The sequence below is a fragment of the Macaca mulatta genome, chromosome 1, assembly GCF_049350105.2.
Source record: "Macaca mulatta isolate MMU2019108-1 chromosome 1, T2T-MMU8v2.0, whole genome shotgun sequence".
NCBI classification, from domain to species: Eukaryota; Metazoa; Chordata; class Mammalia; order Primates; family Cercopithecidae; genus Macaca; species Macaca mulatta.
The window spans coordinates 54,039,644-54,052,552 of NC_133406.1; the positions used below are offsets into that span (position 1 = coordinate 54,039,644).

Consider the following 12,909-nt stretch of genomic DNA (forward strand, 5'->3'; position numbering starts at 1 on the left):
GTAAGCTGCAAGATGAAAGGCAGGGATACTTACTTTGCTCTCAATAAGTCTTGATCTTTAAGGGCTGAACCTTGAAGGTAGATAACTCTTTGGGACCACATTGGAATCTGCAGTACCCTTCGAACTTGTACATCCATTTCAGTAGGACACAAAATCACCACATAATAATCCTATTCAAAACAAAATGGGCAATGGAATAGAAACAATAATGTTTTATGCTATACTACATTGAAAAATAAAATATCTAAGAAAAACCTGAAATATGATAAAACTGAAATGAACTTTTGCTAATAAAATTTCACATTTAAAACCTGTGCATATATTAAATAGCATTACACCATAATAAATACAACTGGGACATACACAAATCTCATAAACCAATAAGTTCATCTCAACTTATTTCAATCTTACTAAGAGCATAAGGGAAGGTAATCAGTGGTTATACCTGGCACACACCTTCACATTGTGAAGATTTAGTTCTATCCACGGACTGATCCTAAAATATACATTGAACACCAGGCAGAAACATTTAAGTATCAATTCATACTTCATTACTTTTAGGATCAAAACTGTGGTAGCGATTTATATCATTTGGCTATATAATTATGATACAATAATTTTAAACAGTTTCTGGTGGATATTTGAATGAATAAGGATTCATAAAAACACTGAAAATACTGACAAAATAAATTAAAAGAACATTATATCAAAATATTATAAATATATGGTCATTTGGAGAAAATTACATCTGAGTGGTGAAACAGTTTAAAACAATGATCTATAGAAATTAAAATTCTCTGGTAAACTTTCACCATTTTACCGCTGTGAAATATATCTACTAGGAATTTCTGGAGTTTAAATAATTCTCTACATTGATACTAGACAAAGTTAATGACTGTGTGATATGGTTTGGATTTGTGTCCCTGCCCAAACCTCTTGTTAAACTGTAAGCCCAAATGTTAAGGGAGGGGCCTGCTGGGAGTTGACTGAATCACGGTGGCAGATTTCTCCCTTGCTGTTCTCCTGATAGTGAGTGTATATCACACCCTCTTCCTCCTGCTCTGGCCATGTGAGGACACACCTGCTTCCCTTTCATATTACATATGACTGTAAGTTTCCTTAGGCCTCTCCAACCATGTTTCCAGTATAGCCGGTGGAATCATAAGTCAATTAAATCTCTTCTTTGTACATTGCCCACTGTCAGGTATTTCTTTATAGCAGTGTGAGAACAGGCTAATAAACCATGGGATCAGAATTTTCCCCCAAATGGATTTTCTTTATGGGTTATAATAAGTAAGCTTGAAATTAATTAAATATAAATAATTTAAAAAAACAAATAAGTATGGAGTTGCTATTAAAAATTCAAGTTAACATGAAAAGAGTGAAATGAAAACAAAACAAAAGAATAAGAACAAAATGATTCTGTCATTTCAGACAGAACAAAATGATTCTACCATTTAAGAATCAATTGTAAATTAGGTGTTTTAAAACACAAAAATATAGTATTTATAAAGGTCTCCAAATATTCACAAATCAATATTTCTATGTTTTGTAAGGAAAGGATAACTAGATATACTAAGCATTGTCTTGAAGTCTAGAGTTATTCAACTTCTTGACACAAATTGGTTGAGTTAATACAAGACCTTCAAATATATTAAGTGCAGTAATCAGGAAAGGAGATTAATGCCGTGGCCCATAGCAGAAAGTGGAAATATTCAAGAATTTGATCTGCATAGACAGAAAAAAAGTTTCTTCTTAATTCATATTCTCAATTCACCTAGTTATTGTCCAATTTTTGATCGTGTATTGCTATACAAATAGGACCTATTTATACTTCAGGAAACAGAAGAAAAAAAATGAAAGTCCCAGACTTCCACATTTTCATTAGCAATCCTTGATAAAATTCTGCAGTATTTAACTGAGCAGATGATATTGAAATGGTTTCCTTCTTGTTTTATCATATTTTATCTTAAAATTCACTGTTTCATAAAAATATCATTTATGCTCTACCCAAGGGAGAAAAAGCAATCTTTTAATTCAAAGAAAAGTCTTCTTTGTACCATTAACATTATTCCATCTGTCTTTTAGCGTAGATACAGAAGGAAACTTAAAATACTGTGTATTCCTCCAGCATTTTTTTTCTATGTTCCTGGTTATATTTGTGGTTCTTCATTTACTCTTTCTATATTTGGTTGTATAAATAAAAATCCTCCACAAAGCAGGCTGCACCATCAGTTAATTGACTTTGACAATATGTTAGTAGGTACAATCCAGTATAGTACATAACGTAAGCCAAATCTACCTGGAGTCGAGGATGAGCATAGAATTCATTTAAAAAATCCATAAGTAAATCAATCTTCAGTGAGCTGACACACAGGACGACATGCTTTTCAGTTTGAGCTCTATGTCGACTATAGTTTCCACCTGACTTTTGTCTCTCCATCCACAAATAAGCCAGCTGTTCAAACTGTAATATATTTTCCACATATGAATGAAAAACAAGGTAAGGAAATAAATAAATCAATGCAATACATCTATTGTTTATTAAGTACTTTCAATTTCCCAGACGGAACTCATTGAGATTCTAATTGTCAGTGTTCCCCTTCAACAACAGACTTTTCATATAATTTCTACAGGGCTGCAAATGCCTCCCAGGGGCTTCAGGTCTCTAAGGAAACATATTAACGTGATTTTGCTATTACATAATAACAGGCCACAAAGAGGTTTGTACCTCTGCTTTATGTCCAGTAGAGCTGAGTGAAACAGAAAAGCCTCTGCTATTTTCCGACATTCTCTGTCAAGTTCTAACCACATCTCATGCAATAGGAGTTACTCTTACCACAACACACAAGGCCACATTCTAGCTGTACAGTAGCCAGCAACTGAGGAAAGTGAAAGGTGCAAGGGAGGGATGTCAGGAAGAAAGACATGCATGGATTTATTGGAGTAGGAAGGCCATTTTTGTAGGTATTCTATTCAGAAACATTGCAGCCAAAGTTTTGCAACGGAATATGCAAGTTTGATTTGCATTTCCCCATAGCCTGCTTCTGATCTGCCCACACATGGACACCCAGGGCTTATTATAGGAAAGAGTTAGAGATTGCATCTACTTATTTTTAATTTCATTTATATATCTGTCCCTTTGCAACCTCCTTACTCATTCCCCAAAGTGCCACATAATATTTACATACCATGTTCAGACTTTTTCTTTTTTCTTTCTTTCTTTTTTTTTTTTTTTTTTTTGTGGAGATGGGATTTTGCCTTATAGCCCAAGCTCATCTTGAACTCCTGGGCTCAAGCCATCCATCTGCCTCAGCCTCCCAAAATACTGGGATTATAGGCATGAGCCACTGTACCTGGCCCAGATTTTGTTTTATTTGGCCAACATAAGTAATCGATTTGTCTTCATTGCACTGTATGATTTTGTGGTTTATTTTGAGGAACCAAGATAAATCAACCCTTCACAACTTTATTTCTTTGATCTAACATCCTATAATTTAAAACTACATTATTCTATATGTAATATAATTACTCTATATTTAAAAAAAATCTTGAAGGATTGAAATGAGATGAGCGCCGTCAATTATGACTAGAAGGATAAAAGAAACAACTTGGTGTTTCTAAGAAAATGTAAAATGACATTTCTGCAGTAATTTATGTAATAGCTTAAATGTAATGATAGTATGTGTTAGTAAATTATTGTTAGATAGATAAGCCACTTTCCATTTCTTATTAAATGTGGAGGATTCAATTTCATGTCTCTGTACATTTTCATACAATGTAAGATGGTTATGTTTACCTGTATGGGTAGAACCACAAGAGCGACACAAATCATAGCAACGACAAAAAGCTTGGAGGACCATGTTTCAGGAGTGACATCCCCAAAGCCCACAGTAGAAAACGTCACAATGCAGAAATAAAGGGAGTCAAAGAGATTCAGCTTCTTTCCTATTCGTTCCAGATGTTGGATCCCACAAATGCTAAAGAAACAAATATGAATTAAACTTAAATCTTTCAAATGGGACATAAAAGTTCTCATCATTATTCTGTTGAAAGCCAAAGCACATTTCATAAAGCAATTTAATAGTTAGGCTCTTATATTTTATAATATATTTTTCTAAGAAAAACATAATTAGTAAGTTATTTTCCTACTTTGACCAGATATGCTCTTATTTTGATTAGTGACCAAATATGGTAGTTAAAATATCACATAGTATATTTGAGTAACATGTAAAACGAACAGACAATTTCATGGGTGATACACAAAGACACCGAATGAACATCGAGATCAGAAATTGCTACATTGAATCCCTACCAAAATACCAAGTCTTTTCTTTTTCTTTTTTTATAATTTAGGAAGAAGAGACAGTAAAAGGCTTGAGGAGTTAACAATTTCCAAGTGCTATAGTTTGAATGCTGTCCCCTCCAAAACTCATGTCAAGAGCAAACACATTCAAAAGCTAGCAGAAGGCAAGAAATAACTAAGATCAGAGCAGAATTGAAGGAGATAGAGACACAAAAAACCCTCCAAAAATTAGTGAAACCAGGAGCTGGTTTTTTGAAAAAATCAATAAAATTGATAGACCGCTAGCAAGACTAATAAAGAAGAAAAGAGAAAAGAATCAAATAGATGCAATAAAAAATGATACAGGGGATATCACCACTGAACCCACAGAAATACAAACTACCATCAGAGAATACTATAAACACCTCTACGCAAATAAACTAGAAAACCTAGAAGAAATGGATAATTTCCTGGACACTTACACTCTCTCAAGACTAAACCAGGAAGAAGTTGAATCCCTGAATAGACCAATAGCAGGCTCTGAGATTGAGGCAATAATTAATAGCCTACCAACCAAAAAACATCCAGGACCAGACGGATTCACAGCCAAATACTACCAGAGGTACAAGGAGGAGTTCGTACCATTCCTTCTGAAACTATTCCAATCCATAGAAAAAGAGGGAATACTCCCTAACTCATTTTACGAGGCCAACATCATCCTGATACCAAAACCTGACAGAGATACAACCAAAAAAGAGGATTTTAGACCAATATCCCTGAAGAACATCGATGCAAAAATCCTCAATAAAATACTGGCAAACCGAATCCAGCAGCACATCAAAAAGCTTATCCACCATGATCAAGTGGGCTTCATCCCTGGGATGCAAGGGTGGTTCAACATATGCAAATCAATAAATGTAATCCAGCATATAAACAGAACCAAAGACAAAAACCACATGATTATCTCAATAGATGCAGAAAAGGCCTTTGACAAAATTCAGCAGCCCTTCATGTTAAACCTCTCAATAAATTCGGTATTGATGGAACATTTCTCAAAATAATAAGAGCTACTTATGACAAACCTATAATCAATATCATACTGAATGAGCAAAAACTGGAAGCATTCCCTTTGAAAACTGGCACAAGACAGGGATGCCCTCTCTCACCACTCCCATTCAACATAGTGTTGGAAGTTCTGGCTAGGGCAATCAGGCAAGAGAAAGAAATCAAGGGAATTCAGTTAGGAAAAGAAGAACTCAAATTGTCCCTGTTTGCAGATGACATGATTGTATATTTAGAAAACCCCACTGTCTCAGCCCAAAATCTCCTTAAGCTGATGAGCAACTTCAGCAAAGTCTCAGGATACAAAATCAATGTGCAAAAGTCACAAGCATTCTTATACACCAGTAACAGACAGAGAGCCAAATCATGAAAGAACTACCATTCACAATAGCTTCGAAGAGAATAAAATACCTAGGAATCCAACTTACAAGGGATGTAAAGGACCTCTTCAAGGAGAACTACAAACCACTGCTCAGTGAAATAAAAGAGGACACAAACAAATGGAAGAACATACCATGCTCATGGATAGGTAGAATCAATATTGTGAAAATGGTCATACTGACCAAGGTAATTTATAGATTCAATTCCATCCCCATTAAGCTACCAAAGACTTTCTTCACAGAATTGGAAAAAAACTGCTTTAAAGTTCATATGGAACCAAAAAAGACCCCGCATTGCCAAGGCAATCCTAAGCCAAAAGAACAAAGCTGGAGGCATCATGCTACCTGACTTCAAACTATACTACAAGGCTACAGTAACCAAAACAGCATGGTACTGGTACCAAAACAGAGATATAGACCAATGGAACAGAACAGAGTCCTCAGAAATAACACCACACATCTACAGCCATCTGATCTTTGACAAACCTGAGAGAAACAAGAAATGGGGAAAGGATTCCCTATTTAATAAATGGTGCTGGGAAAATTGGCTAGCCATAAGTAGAAAGCTGAAACTGGATCCTTTCCTTACTCCTTATAAGAAATTAATTCAAGATGGATTAGAGACTTAAATGTTAGACCTAAAACCATAAAATCCTCAGAAGAAAACCTAGGTAATATCATTCAGGACATAGGCATGGGCAAGGACTTCATGTCTAAAACACCAAAAGCAATGGCAACAAAAGCCAAAATTGACAAATGGGATCTAATTAAACTAAAGAGCTTCTGCACAGCAAAAGAAACTACCATCAGAGTGAACAGGAAACCTACAGAATGGGAGAAAATTTTTGCAATCAAAAACTGATCTGACAAAGGGCTAATATCCAGAACCTATAAAGAACTCAATCAAATTTACAGGAAAAAACCAAACAACCCCATCAAAAAGTGGGCAAAGGATATGAACAGACACTTCTCAAAAGAAGACATTCATACAGCCAACAGACACATGAAAAAATGCTCATCATCACTCACCATCAGAGAAATGCAAATCAAAACCACAATGAGATACCATCTCACACCAGTTAGAATGGCAATCATTAAAAAATCAGGAAACAACAGGTGCTGGAGAGGATGTGGAGAAATAGGAACACTTTTACACTGTTGATGGGACTGTAAACTAGTTCAACCATTGTGGAAAACAGTGTGGCGATTCCTCAAGGATCTAGAATTAGAAATACCATTTGACCCAGTCATCCCATTACTGGGGATATACCCAAAAGATTATAAGTCATGCTGCTATAAAGACATATGCACACGTATGTTTATTGCGGCACTATTCACAAGAGCAAAGACTTGGAATCAACCCAAATGTCCATCAGTGACAGATTGGATTAAGAAAATGTGGCACATATACACCATGGAATACTATGCAGCTATAAAAAAGGATGAGTTCATGTCCTTTGTAGGCACATGGATGCAGCTGGAAACCATCATTCTCAGCAAACTATCACAAGAACAGAAAATCAAATACCGCATGTTCTCACTCATAGGTGGGAACTGAACAATGAGATCACTTGGACACAGGAAGGGGAACATCACATACCAGGACCTATTATGAAATGGGGGAGTGTGGAGGGGGAAGGGATAACATTAGGAGATATACTTAATGTAAATGATGAGCTAATAGGTGCAGCACACCAACATGGCACATGTGTACATATGTAACAAACCTGTACGTTATGCACATGTACCCTAGAACTTAAAGTATATTAAAATACATATATATATAATCAGACTACACAGTTACACTGCTATTCAAACTGTGTTCTAGCAAATAATGCTTAGGAAGCTTTTAACATTAAGAAGCTTCCCCCCAAAAAGGAATACACTGACTTCATTATGATATACTGCTATGAATGTACATAATTCAAGCATATCCAATAAAATGATACCAGAGGAAAAAAAAAAACAATTGATTGCCATTGTACCATACTAAGAGGTGAGACCGTTAAGAGGTGTTTAGGTCAGAAGGGCTCCACCAACATGAATGAACTAATGTTGGTATCCTGGGAATGGGCTCCCTCACATGCTCTCCCTCTCTCTCTCTCTCTCTCTCTCTCTCTCTCTGTCTCTGTCTCATGTGTGCTTCCTCTCTCTCTTTGCCCTTCTACCATGTTATGAGATAGCAGGAAGACCCTCACCAGTTGCCAGCACCTTGATCTTGGATTCCCAGCATCCAAAACCAATATGAGCCAATACATTTCCATTTATTATAAATTACCCAGTTTCAGGTATTATCTTATGGCAGCACAAAATGGACTAAGACACCAAACCATTCTTAAAACAAGTCCTTAAATGAATCAATCATTTGTACAAAGCTATTGATGAGGTGACAGTAAGGGAGCAGTGTAAAAGGTGTTAAATGTCCTCAAATTAGAAATGTGTCAAAATAACATTAGGAATAATGCTGCTATTAGCAAAAAACAGTAAAGTGAGACTATGAATAATAAAATATATTGTGCAATGTTGGAGGAAGATGTAAGATTTGCAACACAGCAATCAGTGTATAATTGCTATGGTTTGAATGTCTGTGTCTCCTCCAAAATTCATGTTGAAACTTAAATTCACAATGCAACATTATTTAGAGGTGAGCTTTAGGAGGTGATTAAATCTGGAGCTCTCAAGAATGGGATTAGAAATCTTATAAAAGTGTTGGAGGGAACTAGCTAGTCCTCTTTTTGCTCTTATGCCTTCTGCCGTGTGAAGACACAGCAACAATGCCTCATCTTGGTGAGAGAGAAGGCTCTCACCAGATACCAAATCTGTGAGCCCTTGATCGTGAATTCCCCTTCTTCTGGAATTGTGAGAAATATATTTCTGTTGTTCACAAATTACCGTCTCAAGTATTTTATTACAGCAGCACAAACGAACTAATACAGAAATTGACACTGAGAAATAGGGTGTTGCTATATCAAATACCTAAAAATGTGAAAGCAGCTTTGGAATTAGGTAATGGATAGAGGCGGGAAAAATTTTAGGGTACATGCCAGAAAAAAAGCCTACATTTCCAGCGTTTAAGGGCAATTTTGGTGAAGGTTCAGAAGAGGAGAGTAGCCTACCTCTTCTTATAGATTATTTAAACAATCATGACCAGAATATTGGGGAAAATACATACAGTAAAGGCCTTTCTGATGAGTTCTTAGACAGAAATGAAGAATATCTAATTGGAAACTGGAGGAAAAGTCATCCTTATTACAAACTGGTAAAACTGGGTAATTATGTCTGTGTCCTAATAGTTTGTGGAAGGCACAGTTTAAAGGTGGTGAACTAGAATATGCGGCAGAAGAAATGTCTAAGCAAAGTGTTCAGGGTGATGTATTGTGGTTCTTGACTTCTTTTAGTAAAAGAAGCCCGGATAGCTCAGTCGGTAGAGCATCAGACTTTTAATCTGAGGGTCCAGGGTTCAAGTCCCTGTTCGGGCGTAACTTGTGGTTTATGCCACGAGGGAGAAATGGATTAAAGATGAAATTTATAATCAAAAGAGAAGCAAAACTTAATAATTTGGAAAATAGTCAGCCTAGTCAGATTGTAAATAAAAATTGTGCTCCAGAAAAAACATCAACAGTTTGTCCAAGCAACCATGTGATAAGGAGACTCTTGTGAGATAAAAAGAAGCCAGGTGGTCTTCATCAAGACAATGGAAGAATAACCCTCAAGGCATTTTGGAGCTCTTCCAGACTGTCACTCTCATCACAGCTCTAGAGTGTGAAAACTTTGAGGGCAGAACAGTTTCAACAGAGGAAACCAGGACACCTTTGGGGCCTCAAGGGTTGGCTTTCTTCATTTCGGTGCAGTGCTCTTCGGCCACCCCAAGTGCTGGTCAAGCAGGTGCAGGAGTGACTCAGGATGCTGCTATGGGAGTCGGAGATGGTAAACTTTGGTGGCATCCATGTGGTGCTAATTTTGCAAGTGCACAAAGGGCACAAGCTGTGAAGGCATGGTTACCTTTCCCCAGATTTCAAAGGATGCCTTGGAGAACTTGGGGTCAAGAAAGAGAACTAGCCGGGCACGGTGGCTCAAGCCTGTAATCCCAGCACTTTGGGAGGCTGAGATGGGCGGATCACAAGGTCAGGAGATCGAGACCATCCTGGCTAACACGGTGAAACCCCGTCTCTACTAAAAAATACAAAAAACTAGCCGGGCGAGGTGGCGGGCGCCTGTGGTCCCAGCTATTCCGGAGGCTGAGGCAGGAGAATGGCGTAAACCCGGGAGGCGGAGCTTGCAGTGAGCCGAGATCCGGCCACTGCACTCCAGCCTGGGCGACAGAGCCAGACTCAGTCTCAAAAAAAAAAAAAAAAAAAAAAAAGAAAGAAAGAGAACTACTGCAGGGGTAAGGCCGCACAGAGAGTCCCCACTAGAGCAATGCCTGGTAGAGCCATAGGGGTGGAGCTATCCCTGAAACCCCATAGCTGTAGTCACCAGCATGAAATGACAGTGTGGGAGAGTTGGGGATACTAGACCCCAACCCTATAGGTGCTGCTGTGTGGTCTATACCAAGCAAAGCCTAGAAGATGAGGCTTCCCATGGCCTGATAGGGGCCAACTCCTCCCCAGTGTGACCAGAAGTCAAGACATGGAGGCAAAAATTAATCTCAAACCTCAGGATTTAATGTTTTTTCCTTGTTGGATTTCAAACTTAATTGGGACCTGTTACTCATTTCTTCTTGCCTATTTCTCCCCTTTAGAATAAGAATGTATCCTATGCCTGTCTCGCCATTGTATTTTGGAAGCACAAAACTTGTTTAATTTCACAGGCTCACAGCTGAAGAGTAATTTGCCTCAGGATGAATCATGCCTTCAGTCTCACCCATATCTAATTTAGGTGATATTTAGATGAGACTTTGGACTTGGAATTGGTGTTGGAACAACTTAAGACATTAGGGGCTACTGGGATGAAATAAAATGTATTTTCTATATGAGCAGGACATGCATTTTGATGGGCCAGGAGCAGAAGGCTATGGTGTGAATGTTTGTGTCCCCTTCAAAATTCACATTGACACTTAAATTTCACAATGCAACATTATTAAGAATTGGGGCCTTTAGGAGGTGATGAAAAGTCATGAGGGTAGAGCACTCATGAATGGAATTAGCAACCTTATCAAATTGTAGGTCAGAACCAGCTAGGCCCTTTTTGCCCTTCTGCCTTGGGAGGATGCAGTATTAAGTCCTCATCTGGAAAGTAGAGAGAAGGCCCTTAACAGATGTTAAATTTCCAACACCTTGATCTTGGCCTTCACAGCCTTCAGGATTGTGAGAAAGAAATTTCTATTGTTTACATATTACCCAGCCTCAGGAATTTGGTTATAGCAGCATAGACTAATACAATCATGGAATACTACTCAGTAAACAAATAAATAAATAAAAATTAAAAGAGGTCAAGTTCTGGATAAACTGCAAAAACATGTTGAATGAAAGAAGTCAGATATAAAAGACCACATGTTGTATGATTCTGTTTATACGAAATATCCAGAGAACAGCCAGCAAATTAGTGGTTGCCTGGAACTGTTGGTGGGAATGTGGTGGTGAAAATGTTCTAAAACTGAATTGAGGTGATGGTATATATCACTTTATATATATAACTTTGAATATACATGAAAAAAATATTGAATTTACACTTAAAATGAGTAAATTTTATGATACATGTATTATACCCCTATAAAGTTATTTTAAAAATCAGTGTATATTTGTGAACTCTCACTATGGCTTAGGGGTACACCAAGCACATGGCTCAATTATGACAACCATGAAGAAATAAATATTCAATGTTTACTTTCCAGAAGTTCCTTTCCCAGCCTTTTAAGATAATCTCCTTATTTGTCTAAATTCTGTAGCATACATATTCTATTGTGTTTATGTATATATATGTATATATACATACACACATATTTTGGTACAGTCAAGAATAAGTTTATGAATGGTTATGTAGATGGGTAGGTACATAAATAGAAGGATCAAGAGACAGAAGAGAGAAAGGAAGATATATGTCATCATTTTAATTGTTTACAACTTTTGTGTGAGTTTATTTGCTTTTTTTCCTTTTCCTTTTTTCACTTCAGGTCTCCAAAATGGCCCAGCAAAATCACCTTCGTTTTATGCTTACAAATTTTGTGTGAGTTGCCAGATTGTAAGCACACTTAAACCAAGGAGTTGATTCATATCAGTTTATTGGCACAGCTGCCCCTATGGAATATTGCCAAACTAATTATGAGAATATTCAGATGTAGCCTAGTATTACCAAAAATGGAATTGTATAATACTTCTGTAAAGTCAGGTTTTAAAATTTTATTTAAAATAACATATGTTTGACAGTGTAAACAATTTTTGCTTAAATTCTTTATACTTCACTAGAAAATAGAAAAGGAAGATAACTTACATATTTTTAAAGATTCAAATAATGAATGCTTACTTTTGCTTGAGTATACATTAAAAGCCAATCTCTGATTATAGTTAAAATATGTATTTCCTAATTCAAACATTTATTTTCCAGACCTAAATTATCAGAAAAGTCTCCTACTGTGCTTTCAGGTCTTTTGTCTGTCCTTTTAACATAATGTACTCATATGGGCAGTATTCATATTCTTTAAACACAGCTCAACCTCAGGTTCAAAAAGCTGCGGGATTCTCACTGTTTAAAGAAACCTCTATAGTCTGTAGTTTGATAGAATATTATAATAGCTGCCAACAAATCAAGTCTTCATATGTTCAACAAACCCTTCTTTTGCAATATAATATTTCTGTACCACCCATCAAGATATGAAGTCTATGTCTTCAGGTCCTTGAATCTGAACTGGACTAACGACTTGCTTTGACCAATAAATATGATGGAAGTGACATCATGTGGTTGCAGATGCTAAGTCTTAAGAGACATTGCAGCTCTTTTTCTCATTTTCTTGATACCCCGAGACCACAACACTGTGAAGATGGTGGTACGGTCTACTAGAGGATGAGAGGCCATGTGGAAGAGAACTAAGATGTCCTACTTGGTTCTCTTCCAATTGCCAGACATGATAGTAGGGCCGTGCTATATCTTCCATTTCCTCTCAGGCCATCAGATTGTTTAAGTTGAAAGAGTAATTAAGGTGAGACTGGCAGAAAATCAGCCCTGGAAATCAACCACAGAATTTTG

General features: G+C 36.9%; 1 protein-coding gene and 1 non-coding gene across 5 annotated transcripts in view; one reads left to right on the top strand and one right to left on the bottom strand.

Annotated features, from left to right (window-relative positions):
• KCNT2 (potassium sodium-activated channel subfamily T member 2) overlaps positions 1-12,909 on the bottom strand; it is a 399,597-nt gene that overhangs the window by 211,974 nt on the left and 174,714 nt on the right. For all 4 annotated transcript variants that reach the window (XM_015120935.3, XM_015120925.3, XM_015120914.3 and 1 more), the window contains exons 9-11: positions 3,800-3,980; positions 2,303-2,467; positions 34-170 (exon numbers count right to left, since the gene is read on the bottom strand). In XM_015120935.3, the coding sequence (XP_014976421.1) occupies positions 34-170; positions 2,303-2,467; positions 3,800-3,980 (483 nt within the window). The remainder of the gene's footprint in view (positions 1-33; positions 171-2,302; positions 2,468-3,799; positions 3,981-12,909) is intronic.
• On the top strand, positions 9,134-9,206 carry TRNAK-UUU (transfer RNA lysine (anticodon UUU)). The gene has a single exon. It is a non-coding gene; the product is annotated as a tRNA-Lys (tRNA).